A 21,871-nucleotide genomic window follows, 5' to 3' on the forward strand; every position below is an offset into this window, starting at 1 on the left:
ACAAATTAATCAGCAACTAACCTGAGAGTGGTTGATAATCCCTTTACATTGGTTTGAGGGGAACCTTTTCAGCTGCTGAACACACATTTGTGGTGTGTTAATGTGAGGGCATTAGCTGGAATGGTAAGGTCAAAAATGGCAGTGCTGGCCTTCGGTCTGCGATACACACTGACAGACATCATGATTTTCCTACTTTGCATACCTCCAATGCACTCTTCTAAAGCACCTGCTAACATCCTCACCATACTAGCATCCAAAGTGGCTGCACTGAAAGTGTGTGCAAGCACACTGATGCCATTTTGTACAAAAAAGCATCCTGTCAAAACTATAGGCAAACGGAATGCAGATGAGCTAACTGAGTGAAGACTTGGAGTTTGGTGAGAGGGAAATTTTAAGTGTTAATTTTGTTCTTAAATTTTGCTCTTAAAATCTAATCTAGTTTGTAATTAACAGAAACTGGAAAGTACTGTGTAAGCAGGCTAAGTTCTTTCTTAAGATAAAAACAAAATACTGCGGATGCTGGATATCTGAAACAAAAACAGAAAATGCTACAAAAACTCAGCAGATCTGACAGCACCTGTGGAGAGAGAAAAATACAAAGTTAACGTTTCGAGTCCTTATGACCCTCTTCAGAACTGAAGAGAAGTGGAAATGTGATAAAAATTATACTGTTTAAGGAGAGGGGGGGGTTTGGGCAGGTGGAGCTGGATAGATGGCCAGCGATAGGTGGGGTCAAAGGAGGGATTGATAAAGATTTCATGAACAAGAGGACAAAGGGATTGTTAATGGTAATGGTTAGTGCTAAAAAGGTGCTAATAGTGGCGTAAAGACAAGAAAGCAAGATGTGATTATAGCAGAACAAGGATAGCATTGTGTGAAAGAACAACATGGAACAAGTGACAGATGGCCCTATAAGGGATGAGGTAGGTGGAGGGATTGGTGGTAGGGGGGAAAAAGGATAGAAAAAGGGAAAAAGGGGATAAAACTACAGATAAATGAATAAAAATAAAACAAGTGAGTAAAAATGAATGTAGAAGAAAGGGGATGAAAAAAGAGGGTGAGGATGGAGGAGAGAGTTCATGGTCTGAAGTTGTTGAACTCAATGTTAAGTCCAGAAGGCTGTAAAGTGCCTAATCAGAAGATGAGGTGCTGTTACTCCAGTTTGCGTTGAGCTTCACTGGAACATTGCAGCAGGCCAAGGACAGACATGTGGGCTTGAGAGCAGTGCGATGTGTTAAAATGGCAAGCGACCAGAATGTCTGAGTCATGCTTGCAGACAGACTGGAGGTGTTCCGCAAAGCGGTCACCCAGTCTGCGTTTAGTCTCCTTGATGTAAAGGAGACCACATTGGGAGTAGCGAATGCAGTAGACCAAATTGAAGGAGGTGCAAGTGAAGCACTGCTTCACCTGAAAAGAGTGTTTGGGCCCTTGGACGGTGAGGAGGGAGGAGGTAAAGGGGCAGGTGTTGCACCTTCTGCGATTGCATGGGAAGGTGCCGTGGGAAAGGAATGAGGTGTTGGGGGTGATGGAGCAGTGGACCAGGGTGTCTGGAGGGGGGTGGTGAGTGGTGAGGGGAAGATATGTTTGGTAGTGGCATCATGCTGTAGTTGGCAGAAATGGCGGAGGATGATCTTTTGAATGCGGAGGCTGATGGGGTGAAAAGTAAGGACAAGGGGGACCTACCTTTGTCCTGGGAGGGAGAGGAAGGTGTGAGGGCAGAGGTGCGGGAGATGGGTCAGACATGGCTGACGGCCCTGTCAACCACAGTGGTCGGGGCGGGGGGTGTGGTGGGGTTGGGGGGGGGATCTCGGCTAAGGAAGAAGGAAGACATGCCAGAAGTGCCATTTTGAAAAGTGGCATCATCAGAACAGATGCGACAAAGGTGAAGGAACTAAGAGAATGGGATGGAGTCCTTACAGGGCTTCTTCCTTGCAGTTTAGACAGGGTAAACTCACTCTCAGCTGTAGGAGCTGAGTAGTTAAATAGCTAACTGGTTGAATCTGGTTACTGTAGCCCCAGCTCAGTTTACTATAAATTCAGGGTTCTTTATTGCAGCCTTGGCAAATGGACTGCAGCTGAGCTAACTGACTGAAGACTTGGAGTTTGGTGAGAGGGGAATTTGGTGAAGGGGAGGACGGAGGATATGTTCATTTCCTTTTTCTATCTTTCTCATCCCATAGAAATTGGTTCTTGCTCTACTACAGGGAAAGGAGCTAGCTGTTTGGCGAGTATCTGGTAAGTTGTTAAGGTCTATTCTACCCCTAAAATTTAAAATAGTACACAAGTTGGTGGTAAAGTTCATAAAATATATAAGAAAGCAACTTAATAAGTGATTAATATAATTAAGAAATTATTTAAAACACATTAAGGATGGCAGGACAGGTGATGTGTCAAGCAAGGCTGCAGCATGTGGGAGCTCCTGGATAACATTGTGATCCAGGGCAAACCCATCTGAAGTAAGTGTTTGTGGCTTCAGGAACTTCGGCACAGAGTCATCGAGCTGGAGCTGAGCTGCAGACTCTGCGACACATCAGGTAGGAAGAAAGTTACCTGGATGCTTAATACCAGGAGGCGGTCACACCACTTAGAATAGGGTCTTCTGATTTGATCAGTGGCCAGGAACAGGAAGGTGTGACTGCAAGTGAGGCAGGTAGGAGGACCCAGAGGTCAGGAGTATAGGAGTGTGAGCCTTTGCAATTGTCCAATAGGTTTGAGGTTCTCTCAGCTTGTTTGGATGAGAGCAGGGTCTGCAGGGTAGATGAGCAAACTGACCATGGCACCATGGTACAGGAAGCCATCCAAGTGGGGGGAGCAGAAAGGAACATAGTGGTAGTAGGGGACAGTGTAGAGAAGGGGGTTGATACTGTTCTCTGTAGCAAAGCACGAGAGTCTAGACAGCTTTGTTGCCTGCCCAGTGCCAAGGTTTGGGACATCTGCTCAGGGCTGGAGAGGAATTTGCAGTGGGAGGGCAAGGTTCCGGTGGTCGTGGTCCATGTAGATACCAACAACATAGGCAGGATGAGGGGGGAGGCTCTGCATAGTCAGTTTGACGAGCTCGGCAGCAAATTAAAAAGCAGCACCTCAAAAGGTAATCATTTCTGGATTATTACCTAAGCCACGTGCAAATTGGCATAGGACAAATAAGATTAGAGAAATGAAAGCATGGCTAAAAAACTGATGTGGGAGAAGTGGGTTCAGGTTTGTGGGGCACTGCCACCTGTATTGAGGAAAATGTGATTTGTACCGTTGGGACGGTATACACCTGAACCGTGCTGGGGCTGGTTTCCTCGTAAGCTACATAACTAGGGAAGCAGAGAGGGTTTAAAACTGAATAGTGTGGGCAAAGGATCAAATTTGGGACAATATGGTAAACCAAAGAATGGAGACAAGGCGAGAGAAAGTTATTAATATGGGAAATGATAAACAGATTGTGACAGGAATGGACAGAGAGTACAATTCTAAGAGTAAATCAGCAGGTAAAGCTAGATGCTAGAAAAATAATAAAAGGACAAAACTAAAGGCTCTGTATCTAAATGCACGTAGCATTCAAAACAAAGCAGATGAACTGATAACACAAATAGAAATAAATAAGTTTGATCTGATAGCCATTACCGAGACATGGCTACAGGATGACATAGATTGAGACTGAATACTGAAGGGTACATGACATTTCTGAAGGACAGGAAGTTAGGAAAAGGTGGAGGTGTGGCTCTGTTAATTAATGATGGTGTTAGCACATTAGAGAGGGATGACCCAAGTTCAGGGCACCAGGATGTAGAAGTGCTTTGGGTTGAGATGAGGAATGATAAAGACTTGCGGGAGTGGTGGACAGGCCCCCTAATTGTAACTACATGGCAGGACAGAGTATAAAAGAAGAGAAAATGGGAGCTTGCCAGAAAAGTACAGCAATAATCATGGGGGATTTTAATCTACACATAGACTGGAAGAATCGGGTAGGCAAAAGTAGTGTAGATGAGGCGTTCACAGAATGTTTTCGGGATAGTTTCTTAGAACAGCACGTTCTGGAGCCAACCAGACAGCAGGCTAAACTAGATCTGGTATTGAGCATTGAGATAGGATTAATTGATAACCTCATAGTGAAGGCACTCCTAAGTAGCAGCAATCATAATATGATTGAATTTTCCATTCATTTTGAGGGAGAAACGAGTGCGTTCAAAGCTAGTATTTTAAACTTAAATCAGGGCAATTATGAGGGCATGAATGCAGAGCTAGCTAAAGTGAACTGGCAAATGAGGTTAAGGAATAGGTCCATAGAGGTTCAGTGGCAGACATTTAAAGGGATATTTCAGAATACACAGAATTAATACATTCCAATGAGAAAGAAAATTTCCAAGGGGAGGGCCTACCATCCGTGGTTAACTAAAAAAGTTAGACAGTATCAAACTTTAAAAAAGCATATAATTACACAAAGATAGGTGGCAGATCAGAAGATTGGCCAGAATATAAAGAACAACAAAGAATGACAAAAAGATTAAAAAGGAGGGAAAAATTAGAGTATGAGAGAAAGCTAACTAGTAATATAAAGGCAGATAGTAAGAGTTTCAATAGATATTTAAATAAGAAAAGAGTTATCAAAGTGAGCATTTGTCCTACAGAAAGTGCGTCTAGGGGATTGATAATGGAAAATAAGGAGATGGCTTCGGTCTTCACTATAGAGGACACAAGCAACATCCCAGAAATAGCTGTAAATCAGGAAATGGAAGGGAGGGAGGAACTCGGTAAAATTACAATCACCAGGGAAGTGATATTAAGCAAATTGTCGGGACTGCGGGCTGACAAGTCCCCAGGTCCAGATTTCACCCTAAGGCCTTGAAAGAAATGGCTAGTGAGATAGTTAATGCACTGGTATTAATTTTCCAAAATTCTCTAGATTCAAGGAAGGTTCCAGAGATTGGAAAATAGCAAATGTAACTCCTTTATTCAAAATGAGAGGGAGACAGAAACTTACAGGTCAGTTAGCCTAACATCTGTCATAGGGAAATATTAGAAGCTATTATTAAAGATGTTATACCAGGGCACTTAGAAAAATTCAAGGTAATCAGACAGAGTCAACATGGTTTTGTAAAAGGAAAATCACGTTTAACCAATTTATTGGAGTTCTTTGAAGGAGTTACATGTGCTGTGGGTAAAGGGGAACCAGTGGATCTACTGTACTTGGATTTCCAGAAGGCATTTGATAAATTGCCACATCAAAGGTTATTGCAGGAAATAAAAGCTCATAGTGTAGGGGGTAACATATTGACATGGATAGAAGATTGGCTAGATAACAGGAGGCAGAGAGTTGGCATAAATGGGTCTTTTTCTGGTTGGCAGGATGTGATGAGTAGTGAGCCACAGGGATCAGTGTCGGGGCTCAACCTCATATAATTTACATAAATGACTTGGATGAAGGGACCGAAGGAATGGTTGCTAAATTTCCAGATGATACAAAGATAGGTAGGAAAGTAAATTGTGAAGAGGACTTAAGGAGGCTACAAAGTGACATAGATAGGTTATGTTAATGGGCAAAGATCTGACAAATGGGATATAATGTGGACAAATGTGAAATTGTTCATTTTGGCAGGAAGAATAAAAAAGAAGCTTATTATCTAAATGGTGAAAGATTGCAGAGCTCTTAGATTCAAAGGGATCTGGGTGTCCTAGTGCTTGAATCACAAAAGGTTAGTATGCAGCTACAGCAGGTAATTAGGAAAGCTAATAGAATGTTATCATTTATTGTGATGGGAATTGATTTGGAAAGTAGGGAGATTATGCTTCAGTTGTACAGGGCATTGGGCACAGTCCTTATTTAAAGAAAGATGTAAATATGTTAGCAGCAGTTCAGAGAAGGTTTACTAGACTAACACCAGGAATGGGTGGGTTGTCTTATGAGGAAATGCTGGATAGGTTCAGCTAGCATCCACTGGAATTTAGAAGAGTAAGAGGTGACTTAATTGAAATCTTTAAGATCCTGAGGGGTCTTGATAGGGTGGATGTGGAGAGGATGTTTCCTCTTGTGGGAGAATCTAGAACTAAGGGTTACAGTTTAAAAATAAGGGGTTGCTCATTTAAGACAGAGATGACAAGAAATTTTTTCTTTCAGAGGGTTAAGAGTCTTTAGAACTCTGTTCCTCAAAAGGCAGTGGAAGCAGAGTCTTTGAATATTTCTAAGGTAGAGCTAGATAGATTCTTGATTAACAAGGGGGTGACAGGTTATTGGGTGTGGACAGGAATGTGGGGTTGAGGTTACATTCAGATCAGCCATGATCTTATTGAATGGCGGAGCAGGCTTGAGGGGCTGAATGGCTTACTCCTGCTCCCAATTTGTATGTTCACTATGGAGCCCAATTTGTGGCCTGAGTATTGACAAGCTGCTTCACTATGGCTGACATTGCAGCTGATCCTGATGCTGATCCTCAGCAGACATCCACATACATATGTTTTAGGATTCGTTAAAAGGATTCTGAAGCAGGTGCCAATCCCCTCACACCACCATTACCTTGATTGCGGATCTATTAGAGCATATTGTAGTCCACCATGCTATTTGAGTGTATCTAACTCAGCATAAACCAAGGGTTAAATTTACTAGTTTCCTTTTTTTATTTGTCTATCTCTTGCTTGCATTTCTATTACTGATAGCTGTGTACCAGAAAATAAGTGATAAGATTGCAAGCAGCTACCTCTAGTAGACATTAACGTCATAAAACAGTCCTATAAAATGAGTGGAGTATATAAGTCATCCATCCAACAGTTGATATTTTCTCCATAATATTATCTGAATTAAAACCAGACCTGTCACCCCTGCCTACAGCAAAAAGATTTTGTAGAACCTTCAAGCTGTTGAAACTGCTTTCAGCATGGTATGCTGTTGGTTCATGCTTCCAGTTATCACTTTCCCATTTTTTTCACTTCAACCCACATGGACTGCAGCAGTTCAAGGTGACTCAACACCACCTTCTCAACGGCAATTAGGGATGGACAATAAATGCTGGCCTTGCCAGCAATGTTCAATCCCTTGCACCAACAAAAAAGAACCCTCCTAATGTGCACCAAGTTGAACTCAAATGTGTTATGTCTTCTGGTTCCCATATGTTAGAAATAGTCACAGGAGAGGGGAACCAAGGATCTTTCGTTCCTGACACGGATTCACAGAGGCAGGAAATCTGAGGTGTTGTGAGACAGAGTTAGGCCCACCACCCCAGATGCTGATCAGTGGCAGCCACAGGGGCTCCTAAATGCAATTCTATGAGACTTGGTCGCAGTTGTTTTGTTAAACATAAGGCCCTTTAGCCCTCACCTCTCAGAACCTCTTCAGCTTTCCCACCCACTCCCCATGCCCATACATGCCAACTCATGCCAACCCATGTCTCCCACCCATTTCTATGGCCCCTATGCCAACATAGTGTCAACTAATGCCAACCCATGCCCCCATCCACTTCAATGCCTCCTTTATAGCCTCATTCCAACCTAGCCAGTATCCACCACATGCAGACCGCAGAAGCCATGCTGAGAGGAAACAAAATAGTTCTAAATATCTATTACAGAGTTCACTATGTATAAAAAAACTTTTAAAAAAATTCATTCGTGGGATGTGGGCATTGCTGGCTAGGCCAGCATGTATTTCCCATCCCTAAATGCCCTTGAGAAGGCAGTAATGAGCTGCCTTCTTGAACTGCTGCAGTCCATGAAAGTCGATTCAATTCAATGACATCTCCCCAAAGTATTTAATCCCTTAAAAAAACATTTGTATTCACAATCCCCCATCAAAAACAGCTAACCTTTAATAATGTATTTCAGCTGTCAATCAAACTGTGAACTTAGAGACCCCTATTGCCGCTCCCCCCCCACACCTCCCCCCCCCCCCCCACCCCCGACCTCTCCCCCATCCTGTGATGATGATAGATTGTGGAAAGCACTAAGGCATTGATAATGCTACAATGATAGCTCTTAGGATGATGTACAGAAACAGTATTGAAACTACTACAGATCTTTTTTACTTTCATAGACATAGGCAAGCATTTTTTAATTGTTAAAGGGCTGGGGATTTAAATAGCTTGGCAGTTCTTCATACCTTATCTGCCCTTCAAGAGCATTTAGATGTACTGAAAAAATTTGCAATTCACACACTGCAGGATAAAGTCCTTGCTGCAGTGAAAATAGGACCTGATTAAACTCAGCATTGAATTCAAATAGCCCTGTTGAGTTTGGGTTTCTCTCATGTTAGTCATGCTTCCCCCTGTTTCCCCACCCCCACGCACCTGTAAAAATGGTTTCTGCCAGATGTGGGGGCAGGACCTCTGGATTTGGGGTCTGTATGCCATTTTGGATATGCCACGGAGTCACCATAACTTGACAAAAATCCAGGCCAAGGAGGAATTTCTTTATTCCCTTTTTAATCCCTTGAATCCTGTGAATTTTTGGAATACCCCACCCCAGCAGAGTGTGAATGCTCAGTTGATGAGTATATTTAAGACTCCACTCAATAGATTTTTGGACACTAAGGGATATGGGGCCAGTGAAGAAATGTGGAGTTGATATAAATAGAGCCGTGATCTTATTAAATAGCAGATTTGATGGGCCATGTGGCCTATTGCTGTTCTTATTTCTTTTTCTTATTAAATTAAATACTGGACTTCATACATTGCAATATTTTAGGCTATTAATAGACAAGGGAACAGGAGGTAGCCATTTAGCTCCTCAACCCTGTTCTGCCGCCATTCAATTAGATCATGATAGATCTATACCTGGACTCCATTTTTCCACCACTGTTCTATATCCTGGATACCCTTATCTAACAAAAATCTATCTTGGCTTTGATATTTTCAATTGACCTAGCGTCGGCAGTTTTGAGGAAGAGTGTTCCAGATTTCCACAATCATTTGTGTGAAGAAATGCTTCCCGACTTCACCTAGCTCTAATTGTTTTGGACTTTCTCAACAGAGGAAATATTTTCTATTTACGCTATCAAATCCTTTAATCACCTTAAACCTCATTCAGATCATCTCTTAATCTTCCGTACTCAAGGGAGTTCATGCCAAGTTTACACTGTCCTCATAATTTAACTCTTTTAGTCCAAGTATGATTGGGTGAATATGTGCTGAATCTCCCACCCTGTCTTTCCATCCCTGTTGTTTCCGCCACCACCCCACCCCACCCCACCCTCAATATATCCTTCTTCCTTAAGTACGGTGCCTAGAATTGATGTGGTACAACCAGTGCTCTATACAAGCATAACTTGCATCCCTTTGTATTCCAGCCCCTTTGGATACATTATTATTGTATCTACCCTTTATAGCTTTTAGTGATTTCTGTATATGGATCCCTAAATCTCTTTGCTCTTCCACAGTTCCTGGCTTCTCATCATTTAGCTTCCTTAGGTCCAAAGTGAATGACCTCGCACCTCCCCACGAACTCCATCTGCCACCGTTTTGCACACTCGTTTATCTGGTTTTCTGCTTCCATTGATGTTACCTACTGTGCCACCTAACTTAATGTCTTCACCAAACTTGTTTATATGGCCCTTTATTCATTCACCCTTACTTGTTACAAAATTGTGATGCATCTGCATGTGTTATTTTATTATTTGCTTAGGGTGAGAAGAGATGTGAAATAAATGCAAATGAGTGGCTTATTTTAGCTCATCTATCCAGAAAACCCACAGTTCCAAATCATTGGAGAGATGCCGAAGGAAATTTCTAACCAAATATTCATCGACTGCCTGATTAAGATTATAAGAATTCCACAAATAATTATTATACTTATTTAATCTGTGAATGCAGGTCTGGACATATTGATTCATGTTTGATTGCAAAAACAATTGGTAAACTGAATTACATTTTTTCTTGGATTATATTTCTCAAACAAATGGTGCACACATTAATTATTTTGCCACTTGGGCTCAGGGGAGAGGAAAAGGTAGTCACATGATACCAACAGCCATTTTGTGAATACATTTGCTGAAATTGGCTTTAGATGTCGTCAGTTTCACCAAACAAGACTTCGTGTGAAAACATTTAAACGTGGTTGCGTGGTGGATGCCTTATTACCATTAAATGTTTACTAAATGCTTAAAATCCTACACAAAACACAGTACCTCAAGATATTTTTTTCAAAACTAACCATAGCGGAACAATGATGTCACATCAGCAGATTTTGCAATTGGCTTACTTAATGCCAAGACACGAATTCCAATGCGCTTATGTTTTCAGATCGAATTAAGCTGAGTTTTAATTAGCAAGCGGATTTGTTCGTTCTCTTCATTAATATTTTGACATTCTCAAAAAAATATAATTTCTCTCTGGCGAAGATTGCGCATTTTTCACATCGGTGCGATCGCTGGCAGCCGATTGGTCAGGTGTGATGTCAATCATCTCTGGACGCCGCCCTACCTGTGTGCCCGATTGGTCAGCTCTATATTCGGCTCGGGCGTCCCATTGGTTACTATGCACTTCATTGCTCGGCACTGAATTGGTCAGGAGCCGCGTTAATCATATACGCCCTCCCTCGTCCGTACGTTCAATTGGCCCAGAGGGATGTCAATCATCACCCCGCCCCGCTGGAGTCCGCGGCGGCTACATAAACGGCTGCATCCCGGAGCCATTCTCATTCAGTTACGAAGCATCTTTAAGAAGCAGTTTTATGCACAATTTATTGCACAATACTGGCTTAATTTTTTAGAAAAAATACAATATAACCTATAGAAATAGATTTTAATTTCTTGAGAAGCTATATATTTATATATCAGCGAAAAAATAAACGACAGCTAGCAATGGTAGATGCCGATGGAACAGGATGCCCTGTCACAAAGACAATACCTACTGCTTGCGGTAAAGATGTGGTTATAAATGGCATTAATGGCCATATCGAAGGCGTTGTGCAAGATGGAAAAACGGCGAAAGGTGTTAGGTCCCCGGAGGAAAGGGAAGCTATGCTGACCGGCGATGTGAAGCCGATCCAGACCCGGGTTTATTGTAAACGGTTCCTCATCCTTACCGTGTTCAGCCTCTACTCCATGGTGAACGCCTTCCAGTGGATCCAGTACAGCATCATCGCCAACATCTTCTGCCATTTTTATCAAGTCTCCTACGAGCAAGTCGACTGGCTCTCGGTGGTCTACATGCTCGTATACGTCCCCCTTATCTTCCCCGCCGCCTGGCTGCTGGACAAGAAAGGCTTGCGGACCGTGGCGCTGCTGGGTTCCGGCCTCAACTGCATCGGAGCATGGATTAAAATCGCCAGCGTGAGGCAGGACCTGTTTGGAGTGACCATGTTCGCCCAGACGGTCTGCTCCATCGCTCAGATTTTTATCCTTGGGCTGCCCTCTAGAGTGGCATCAGTATGGTTTGGGCCTAAAGAGGTGTCTACAGCGTGTGCCACCGCCGTCCTGGGCAATCAGGTAAGGAGCATGTAGTGTGAGGGGTTTAACCCGGGGTTTGGGGGGGGGGGGGTTCGGCCGGGGCGGGGTGGCAGCTTCACGCTAATTTTCTCCGCTCTTGCCCTCTTAACTTTGGGTAAAAGAGGCATCAGCTTGTCGGGTATCGGCAACCTTCCCGCCTATATTTGGGCGCACGAACGGGGTGACCCTCCCCCTTTTCCCGGTGATGCGGAAACTCGCCACAGCGGGAGCGCCGCCACTTGGCACGTTTCCGATCCCCTCCCCTCCCCGGGGATAGGGGGTGGGGTGCGTTTCCCTCGGCGAATGTTCCAGAAGCCGCGTTGCCCCAACCCGCAGTGAAATTTGTCACGTTGCCGTTTCCTCTTCTTTGCAACGCTCTCTCTCTCTACCCTCCCCGTCCCTTAACCTGAGCGAGGTTCAAGAATGACCACCTTGAATTTATGTCCCTCTTAAACCGCCAAGACATGATTATTGGACCTCCCACTCCTTTAAAAATGACGGGACTGGCAATCTAGACGGTTTTCTTAGCCGCAAATGTTTGAACTTGGCTTTATCTTGGATTCCACGCCGTTATCTGCAGTTACATTCCCCTCCCAGCCACGATGCCAGCTTTTAACTCTCCCTTCTCCGAGTTAGGGACATATAGCGCATTCATAACACGTGCATTTCTTAATTTAAGTGGAATTCATCACTTATGTGATTAAAGCAGGAAGTCTTCAAAGAAGATGGCAGCTAAGAGAACATGGCAGAAGAAAATGGTGTCCTGACTAGCATGCAGTTTGTAAGAGTTTGTAATTGGTATCTTGTGTCCATTGTTTATGACCTTTGGCAATGAGATCGGAGGACATCAGCAATGTTGCGCAAGATGATATCTTTTTTTCTTTTAAGTCTTCCACTGGAGGTAGATCAGCTGGGAGCTGTATCCTAGCCCTCTGGCATCAGGGCAGCCTGTAATTGGCAGGTCATGTGGAACAAGTCACATGCTGTTTTTGTAATGACAAGTTCCTGAAACCCTGGCCTTCATTTATTGGAGCCAGATTGATCAGTGAGCATTCATCTGTTTGAATGATTGACTATCTGAGTCGAATAGCCTGAAATGTGATAGTCCTTGGCTTGCTCTCCTTTTTTGATCGTTCTTTTTGATATTTCCAGATTTCTTCCTCTTATTTGCACTTTGAGATTATGGCATGGTTGGTGGATGTTATTTTGAGGGGTTGATAAGTTGGCAAAGCCCCTCCCCTATTCTGTTCAGGCAGTGGCAGTTTTGTCACCCTGAGATACGCTCTTTCATGCTCTTAATGATTAATTCTGTATCCATCAATCAGTTCAGGCCTTATTTCTTAACTTTTTTTCACCCTTTTTTATTACCTTTTTTGGCTCATGGGGGTTTGACATGTCCCTAAGTATTTGGTTTCCACTATATTTGTTTGAGCAACCATTTTTGTTACTATTTGTGTATGCTTTAACATGTCTTCTATTTTCTCTTAAAACCTGACAATAAAGTTTTTTATGAAAGGAAAATTCCAGAACATTTCTGTGCAGTACTGCTGAACTTAATACCTTATTAAAAAAAAAAGTCCCAAGGAATGGCAACAAGGATTTCCATCATTTTTCCAGCTGATACAGATGTTGATTAGTTCTCTCGGATTGAAGGAGAAAATGGAATCAGACGTTTTGAGTTTTGATTGCTTCAGACATAACAGACAGGACTAACAAGTATGCCATTCTGTTTTTTATATTACAGTAGCAAAAACAGGTGAGGCAAACTATGACACAGCTGTGAGCAAACCTTGTGCTGAAGAAAAACTTAGAATGTTTAGACCAGCTAGACAGAAACTTGAATGAGGCACTAGATCTGTACCTCTCAACTTCCATAAATTAGCAGCTGCATGAAAAATCACAGATGTGATACCTTCCACGGGCATAGATTGAATATTGAAAACTTCTGACTTGCAAGCTTCAGGCATAGAACAAACACAGCATTGTAATAACACCCATAAACAACATGTCATAACAGAGTACAAATAGAGTTCCAAGGAACAAAATAGCATCTTCAAATGATTCTGATGGTAATAACCTCTACACAGAGGACAAGTATCCTGCCTGCCAGAGGTAAACTCTGCAGATTGTGCGGTAAACAAAACTGCTTCGTGTGACCCTGTCATTCTAAATCGGGGAATAGTACAAAACAACGGAACCCAAGGCTTCAGAAGATGGTGTACAAAATAACACAGCCAGAGGGCGATAACCTGGGCTGTCCATGCCCAAATGCAGAATAGGTGATGAATATGTCAAGTAACCTATCCAAGTCACGTGATTGAAATGATCGTGTTGCACATCCCTATGAAAGGAGTGATAGACACCGGAGTAAGTGCGAGCTTACTCAACAAGAGTGCCTATAACAAACGAGCATTAATATCTTTCGTTGGATGGTGGGCAGCTCTGCTTGAATAATGCATCTTATGATTCTACAATATGGAGCCATGGCTTTTGAAACTTGACCTCATCACAATACAGTAGAATTAGCTCCCAAATCCAGGTATATAAATCTTTTGCAGAAGCTATGATCAACGTAATAATGGAATTTCTTCAACATTCAAATGCTATCCAACATACTATATTGGCATACCTGGATAACGGTGCTCCACGCAGCCCAAGTGAGGTAAGAAGCCTACTGGGAATAGTGAATGATTGTGCCAGATGTATACCTGATTTTGTCACAATCACCCAACCCATTACAGGAACTAACACAAAATTGTTAGTTGGAACTAGGAGCTGAAATGTCAACTGTTTGAGATACGAAAGAACCAAATAGTGAGTAACACAATAATGGCATACTTACACCCAGTCAAGCTGGCTGAATGTTATGGTAAAGACAAATCTAGTCAGCCTAGGCGATGTCCTTTTCTATCCAAAGATGCCCATTTCAGGGTACAGCTGGTGTAATAGATTATTCAATCAGTCATTGACACCTGTTGAATAGCATTTATTTAAAAATAGAATATGAAGCACTAACCAGCACATGGAGCTTTGAACTCTTTTGTTTATACCATTTCTGAAGCTCAGCCCACATGGATACTGATCAGTAAACTTCTCCATACATGATAACTAAAAGTAAAAGCTTTTAGACTGGTTTTATAGTTCAATGAGTAGATTAAAATGCGACATCACGCTTTCAGCCAATTTTCACTTCCATCATCACTGGCATCAATCTATGGCTCTATACCAAAAATAATGCTTTTACTTCATCTGAGAACAGATCCTTGCTTGAGTCAATCTTGAGGGTGGAGGAGTCTTTTTTTGTCTATTTTCTGGATTTTTCTCTCTTTAACTTCTGGAAGGGGGAAAATTCTGGGATGCAGCGCCATGTGCTGTGGTAGTCCTTCAATGTCTCCCCAATTGGCTGTTCTTCATTTGTGAATTTGGATAATAAGTTTGGGCTATTAGACTCAGGAACTTAATAGCCAACTCTAATCCTCTTATCAGGTTCCCACATACAGATGTTCAGTACAGTGTGGGGATACAGTACTAAAATGGATTTGTGTTTGTCACTTTCACTTCAAACCAGTCTTATTACTTCAACCTGTGACACTATCATGGTCACTTGTGCCCGATTACATTAAGCTCTGCCTTTGTGGTGCAGAAACTAATTAACACTGCCCTTCCATCTTTGGATTTTGTATTTTAATCCAGTTTGGACTGGATGAAAAGGTGCCTTGAATGATCCTAACCAGGAACGAGGTAGGCAGTTTTTAATTGGGTTGCTAACTTGTGATTTAAGAACCTTGCATGAAGTCTTGATTAACTAGGTGGCATATTGATACATGATGCTCACCACCTCTTCCTCTTTCCCCGTCCAATTCTACAATCTATTAATATATCTCCAGTCCCACTCTCGTAGAAGTGTTATACTGGGAACTCATTTGGTGAATGAGAATAATTGTGGTTTTGACAAGTTTTAGTCGGGAAGGGGAAATGTGGTTTACAATCAACTCCCATACTTTGCTGTCCTTTCCTGAAGTATCTTAACTGATTATAAATTCATCGATTTGCACCTATCACGTGACAAGGCTTCCATTTGTTGCGCATCCCTAGTAATGGGCTGTCTTGAGTAGTGATTTGAGTTTTGGGAACATTAGCATAGTGCTTGTTATTGGACCAGTAATTCAAAAGCCTGGATGAATGATCTGGAGACGAGTTCAAATCCCCTTTTGGCAGCTGGAGGATTTAAATTCAAGTTAATCAAATAAATCTGGGATAAGAAGCTAGTTTGTCATAGTGACCTTGAAACTACCGAGTTACCATAAAATTCATTAATACTCTTGAGGAAGGAAATCTGTCCTTACCTGGTTTGGCCTTTATGTAACTTGACCGAAAGGTTGTTAAATCTTAATGGTCCTCTGAAGTGGCCTAGCGAGTCACTGTTGCTGCAAGGTGCTGCAACAAAGTTAGAATAAAACTGCATGGACCACCTGGCATCAACGTTCGACATCTGATTCGGACATAACAAAGCAGTCAACTCTGCAACCCGCTCAGTACCATTTGGGGACTTGTGCCAAAATTGGAGAACTGTACCGTAGGCTTGACATGCGACAGCTTGACACAGTCATGCTCAAAGAATGAAATGCTTCGACCAGCGTCCAAAATTCCTCAGTCACCATCCCTGGTTATGTCCTGTCCCACCAGGGATGGCCAAACAGTGGTATACAGTGAGGAAGGAGTGGTCCTGGGAACCCACAACATTAAATTGAGAGTCTATGGAGTCTCATAGGATCATCTCAAACATGGACAAGCAAACCCCTTATTGGTTATTGCCTACCATTCTCCAAACTGATGAATCTGTACCCCTCCATGTTGATTACCACTTGGAAGAAGCACTGAGGAATAGCAAGGGCACAGAAGGTACTGAGTAAGAGGCTTCAATATCCATCATAAAAAGTAGCTTGGTAGCATCACTGCTGACCCAGTGCTGAAGGACATAAGTGCCAAGCTGGGGTTATGGCAGGTGGTTAGAGAACCTCACCAACCTACCTGTTGCAGGTGCATCTGCCCAGTATTGGTGGAGTGACCATTGCAGGGTCCTTAGGGATACAAAGTCCTGTCTGCAGGCTGAGGACATCCTCCATTGTGTTGCATGGCAGTACCACTGTGCTAAGTGGGAAAGATCCAGAACAGATCTAGCAGCTGAACTGGACATCCCTGAAACCATGTGGGCAACATGCAGCAAAATTGTATTCCACCACAAGCTGTAACCTCATGGCCTTGCATATCCCTCACTCTACGTTGCCATCAAGCCAGGGGTCAACCCTTGTTCAATGAGGCGCAGAGGAGAACATGACAGAAGCAGCACCAGGCATACTTAAAATTGTGGTGCCAACTTGGTGATGCTGCCGCACAGTACTGCATGCATGCTGAACATGCAATGGACATCGCTAAGCGATCAAATGGCCAATGGATCAGATCAAAGTTCTGCAGTTCTGGCACATTCAATTGTGAATGGTGGTCGATACCAATTAAAGCATGAATGGAGGTAAGGGAGGATGGGGATTAGTAGGGAGTTAGGTTTCATAAGTATTCCCATCTTCAGTGATAGCAGAGCCCAGATGTGAGAATGAGGCTGAAGTATTTGCAACCATCTTTGGCCGGAAGTGCTGAATGGATAATCCATCTCAGTCTCATCCTGAGGTTCTCCACCATCATAGATGCCAGCCTTCAGACAATTCAATTCACTCCACTTAAGAAGCAGCGGAGTGCACTGAAACAGAAAAGACAATGGGCCACAACAGCATCCCAGCTGAGGTGCTGAAGACTCCAGAACAAGCAGTCGCTCTAGCCATGAAGCTCCCATACAGCTGTAGCTGGCATTGGTGGGGGGAGGAGGAGGGTGATCCCTCCATTGGCTAAAATCATAACTAACATAAAGGAAAGCTGATGTGGTTGTTGTCCATGTTGTAGTTCATCAATTACCTTTTTAGCCCATCACAAGGTAAAAAGCTAAGGATTTCAGTGTCGAGTTTAATTTGCTGCTCCTCGGATAGTGAAGGGATCTGTGCCCGCATACGACACTGGACATCATTCAGGCTCGGGCTGATGAGTGGCAAGGAACATTTGTTCCTTGGAAGGTCAATAACCATCTCCAAGAAAGTTTAACCACCTCCTCTTGCCATTCAATGACATTACCATCACTAAATTCTGGGGTTCACCATTGATCAAAAATTTGACTGCACCAGCTGCATATATTTTGAGGCTACAACAGCAGGTTGTTCTCCACTGAGTGACTTGCCCCTTGACTCCCCAAAACCTTTCCGCCACCTGCAATAGAGAAATCAGTCTTGCACTGGAATACTCTCAACTTGCCTGGATGAATGCAGCTCCAACAACACTAAGAAACTTGACACCATCCAGGGAAAAGCAGCTTGCTTGATTGGCACTCTATCCAACACCTTAAAACGTTCAATCCCTCCACCACTGGTGCATACGGCTGCAGTATGTGCAATCCGTCAGATGCACTGCAGCAACTCAGCAAGGATTCATTGACCTCGCAATCCTCTGGCCCGAACCACCCAAGAGTGACGTGGGTAGAATGCACGTGTGAACACCACCTCAAATTTCCCCTCTGGGTTGCACATCAACCTGACTTGGAAATATTTTTCGGGGTCAAATTCCTGCAACTTCCTCACTATAGGAGTACCTTCACCACAGGGACTGCAGCAGTTCAAGAAAACCCTTATGCACAATTAGAGGTGGGCAATAAATTCTGGTCTTCCCATAAATAAGTTATGCAGCTGAGTGGCTGCTAAGCTGCTTAAGTTGGTTGAGAGTCAACTATGTATTATATCATAAGTACTTGTTGCCCTCTGATAGCCACCAAAGCAGTCATGATTCCAGTGGGCTTGAAGGGAATTGGTGAGAACAATCCTGTCCTAGGGATCCGTGTGCACAATTCCAACAGAGGTTAGTGGTGTTTGTGAGCTGACATTTTTTTCCCACTCCCAGTTTCCCATCCCAAATCTTCAAGGTGGTGCAAAAACAAATGCCTACTCTAAGGCTGCTATTTTCAGCGAGCACATAGTAATACTCGATCTTGTTTTTGATTTTCTTCAGGCCAAGTGTGATGTGTTCCATTCTTAACTGATGGGAAGAGCAGGCAATATTTATCTAGTAGTTTAGCCTTTACTTAATAATATTGTTCAGGTGCAAGAGCTAGATTAGAAAAGAAAATTATACTTTTGTTCCATTGGTGAATCCATTGGGAGATAGCACAAAAATATAGCTTTTTTTCAGTTAAAATTATTATTGGATTATTACTTGATCCCTCATTTTTTTTCTTAGTTTTCCCTTTCAGCTTTTGCATTTTGTAAGGGTGCCATCTTTAGAAGCTTTATTTCTTTTGAACCTTGTAATAGTATTTATTTTTAATAATAGATTTACAGGAATTGTTCAAAAATGCAACCACTCAGATCTGGAGAATAATGAAAACTACCCAACAAAACAGTATCTTTCTGTATGGGACATGTATGTCAAAAATGGTGATTAAAAGCTTCAAACAAGGCTAAATTATTATTCAAAATATGGATTCAAATAGCATCTGTCTGTTTATGTTTCCAATATTTCTGTCAGGCCACAATTCTGATCAGCGTCTTGCTCGAGTGGAAACTGCAGAAATGTTGCTCCATGCAGTGATGGGACTGATAGTTCCCAGTTATTGAGTTTCTACTCAAGTTGTAAATAGCGGCTAAACTATTTGCAGGAAGAGAAAACTTTAGACTACCACTTCTGGTTTGTTACAAAAGCTGGGATAATCCCTGCTAATGAAATACCCTTGATTGCTGAAGAGGAAACAGTACTGAGTATCAGCTCTTTCTTCATCAATTAAACGCTGTGAAGGGAGCCCCAAGGACAGATGGAACAAAGCTTCAAAGGCCCACAGGTTTAGTGAAGAGATGCTTCAAATAGACCTTAGGCTGTACTAAAACAAAAACAATTACCTGGTAAAAGTCAGCAGGTCTGGCAGCGTCGGCGGAGAAGAAAAGATTTGGCGTTTCGAGTCCTCATGACCCTTCAACAGAATTGCTGTTCCAGGGTCATGAGGACTCGAAACGTCAACTCTTTTCTCTGCCGATGCTGTCAGACCTGCTGAGTTTTTTCAGGTAATTCTGTTTTTGTTTTGGATTTCCAGCATCCGCAGTTTTTTGTTTTTATCTCTTAGGCTGTGCTACTCGTTTCGTGCAACACCTTTCTAATTGGAATCCTAATCAGCAATTGTTGCTTCTTTGAAGTGATACTTTGTAACTTCTATAAATATTACAATATCAAGTGAAATCTTTGTATTTTGAAGTAGATATTTTCTTTTTTGTTAAGTCTAATATCAGTGTGATGATCAGATCATAAAACTCCTAAGCAGAAACTCATCAAACACAAGTAGCGTGTTGTGTACCTGACCACGTTTTCCATTGTGAATTTTTCATAATACTAAATAACATGACAATGACATTTGATTTATTCACCTTTATGCTTTGGGTGACACATTTAAATTTCAAGTAGATTATTTTGAGAATGTACAAGCAATTAAGGTGGCTTTAAGTTTAAACAAAGATCAATTATTTGCAAATATTATTAGTATTTAGACCAAAGCTGAGATGTACAATTGATTTTCAGGAAAAACAGTGAATCTAACTAGCTAAATTAGATGACCTAAAGTTTTTTCCTTGGACACAACATGGAAGTTGGATCTGAAAATATGTCCAGCCCTTGTTTTGCTAATGTCAAGTTACTCCCAAGTATCCTCCCAAACTCATTAGGATGCCCAAGCTTTAAATGGCCGTAAACCAGTGTAACTAGCTGAGGGTCAAGGAAATGCCAAACCTATGTTAGCTATTTTCTTGTTTGTCTCTTGAGTTATACCTTATTTAATTATTCATGTACAACATGTTGAAGAACCTAAAATTTTCAACTTGTAATGTGCCTTCATAAGTATAAATCAGGCCTTGGAGGATAATTAAGGAAAACACACTCCAAAAATTTTTTAAAAACTGAAAAATTAGTTTGTATTCTACTATAATCTGGCTATAATGTTGAGATACCTCAACACCTCCCCTCCACCCACAATGGAATGTATTTGGAGGACACTCATTTGTTGGGTTGGGAACCAGGTGCAAGGCCAGTTTTGTGGGTGGAGGTTCATTTGGCCACAGGTTTAATTGATGGATGTAAAAGAAACTTGGGCGGATAGCTCACTATAGGCCAAAACTCCCAGTCTTTGAAACTGCGTAATTAATTTTCATCCAGGTTCTAAGTGTTAACAGTGTAAGCGCAGAGGGACCTCCAGGGCAATGTATTTAATCTTGAGCTGCTGAACTCCATTAGAAGTTTCAGACTTATAAATTGTAATTTTTATTTAAATGTAACAAATGCTATATTTTTATGTTTGATTTGTGTTTTTGTTTCACAGCTTGGTGTGGCTTTTGGTTTTCTTTTACCTCCAATTTTGGTGCCTAATACTAAAGATGATCTTACCCTTATGGCAAGAAATATAAGTATATTGTTCTATGGGACAGCAACAATAGCCACAGTGCTCTTCATCTTGGTTGTAGCAGGTAAGTTTATTTTCTTCTCAGAACTTGAAAGTCAAATAGCAGTTTATATTGATGGCTGGTATCTGAAGGTATGTATCCATAGGCTTGGTATACAACTATAGTGTGCTACAGTAGTAGCACTAATTTCTTTACAACATGGAAAACAAACATTCACTCCTGAATAGGAAGTCAGCAGCTAAATACACGGGTTAATAGGCTTTGCTTGGAATAACGTTCTGAATCCATGTAATTGCTTGTCAAACCACCCTGGTTTAAATTTGTGCCCAGGGACTCAGTAAGCTTGAGTTAGCAATTGCCAAGGTACCAACTACGGGGGTCAAAGAATCACTTTGGACATGGGTAAGGTATCATAGCTGCTGCAGAAATGCACCATGGATGTTCAGGACATGGGTGTGATGCCAGAACTTCAGAACATAATCCTTTGCTCATAGAGTGGTACAAAATATTTCAAGGCCACTTTGGCTAAATCAAAGCAATTAACTTTTAACATCTGTGTGGATTTGCATTGAAGCTGAACTCAATATTGTATGTAGTTGTGGGTAGGGAGGTCTTGTGGCACAGTGGGTAGCAACCCTACCTCTGGCCAGAAGCTCCAAGTTCAAGTCCCACTTCAGGACTTCATGGCCATGGAAGCCAAGCAGGTTGATGGAAGGCAGTGAGAGCGCGTGAATTTCCCAGTCAGCCATACTGCAGAAGGCAACAGCAAACCACTGCAGTACTTTGCTAAGCATAACCATGGACCAATCCAGTAGAAGGCCATGGTTGCCAGTGCCCTTAGGGCATGGTACCCAAAGGAGGGGGAGCTCTAGTAATCCTGCATTCAAAAGAAACTTAGTGCATTGTTTCACTGTAATAGGCAGTTATAGCTGATTTTAGGGAT

The 21,871-nt window shown here is 42.2% G+C and overlaps 1 protein-coding gene across 10 annotated transcripts in view; it reads left to right on the top strand.

Annotated features, from left to right (window-relative positions):
- Positions 1-10,605: 10,605 nt before the first annotated feature.
- The window catches only part of flvcr1 (FLVCR heme transporter 1), a 35,393-nt gene continuing 24,127 nt past the window's right edge, over positions 10,606-21,871 (top strand). For 9 of the 10 annotated variants that reach the window (XR_005941297.1, XR_005941299.1, XR_005941298.1 and 6 more), the window contains exons 1-2: positions 10,606-11,395; positions 20,847-20,991. Coding sequence is in view for 2 of the 10 variants with exons in the window: in XM_041173453.1 (XP_041029387.1) it covers positions 10,769-11,395; positions 20,847-20,991 (772 nt within the window). In the remaining 8 variants the exon portion in view is untranslated. Of the gene's footprint in view, positions 11,396-13,169; positions 14,058-20,846; positions 20,992-21,871 lie in introns of those variants that run through there. The other variant, XM_041173496.1, reaches the window with a different exon arrangement.

This window comes from Carcharodon carcharias, chromosome 2 (assembly GCF_017639515.1).
Source record: "Carcharodon carcharias isolate sCarCar2 chromosome 2, sCarCar2.pri, whole genome shotgun sequence".
NCBI lineage: Eukaryota > Metazoa > Chordata > Chondrichthyes > Lamniformes > Lamnidae > Carcharodon > Carcharodon carcharias.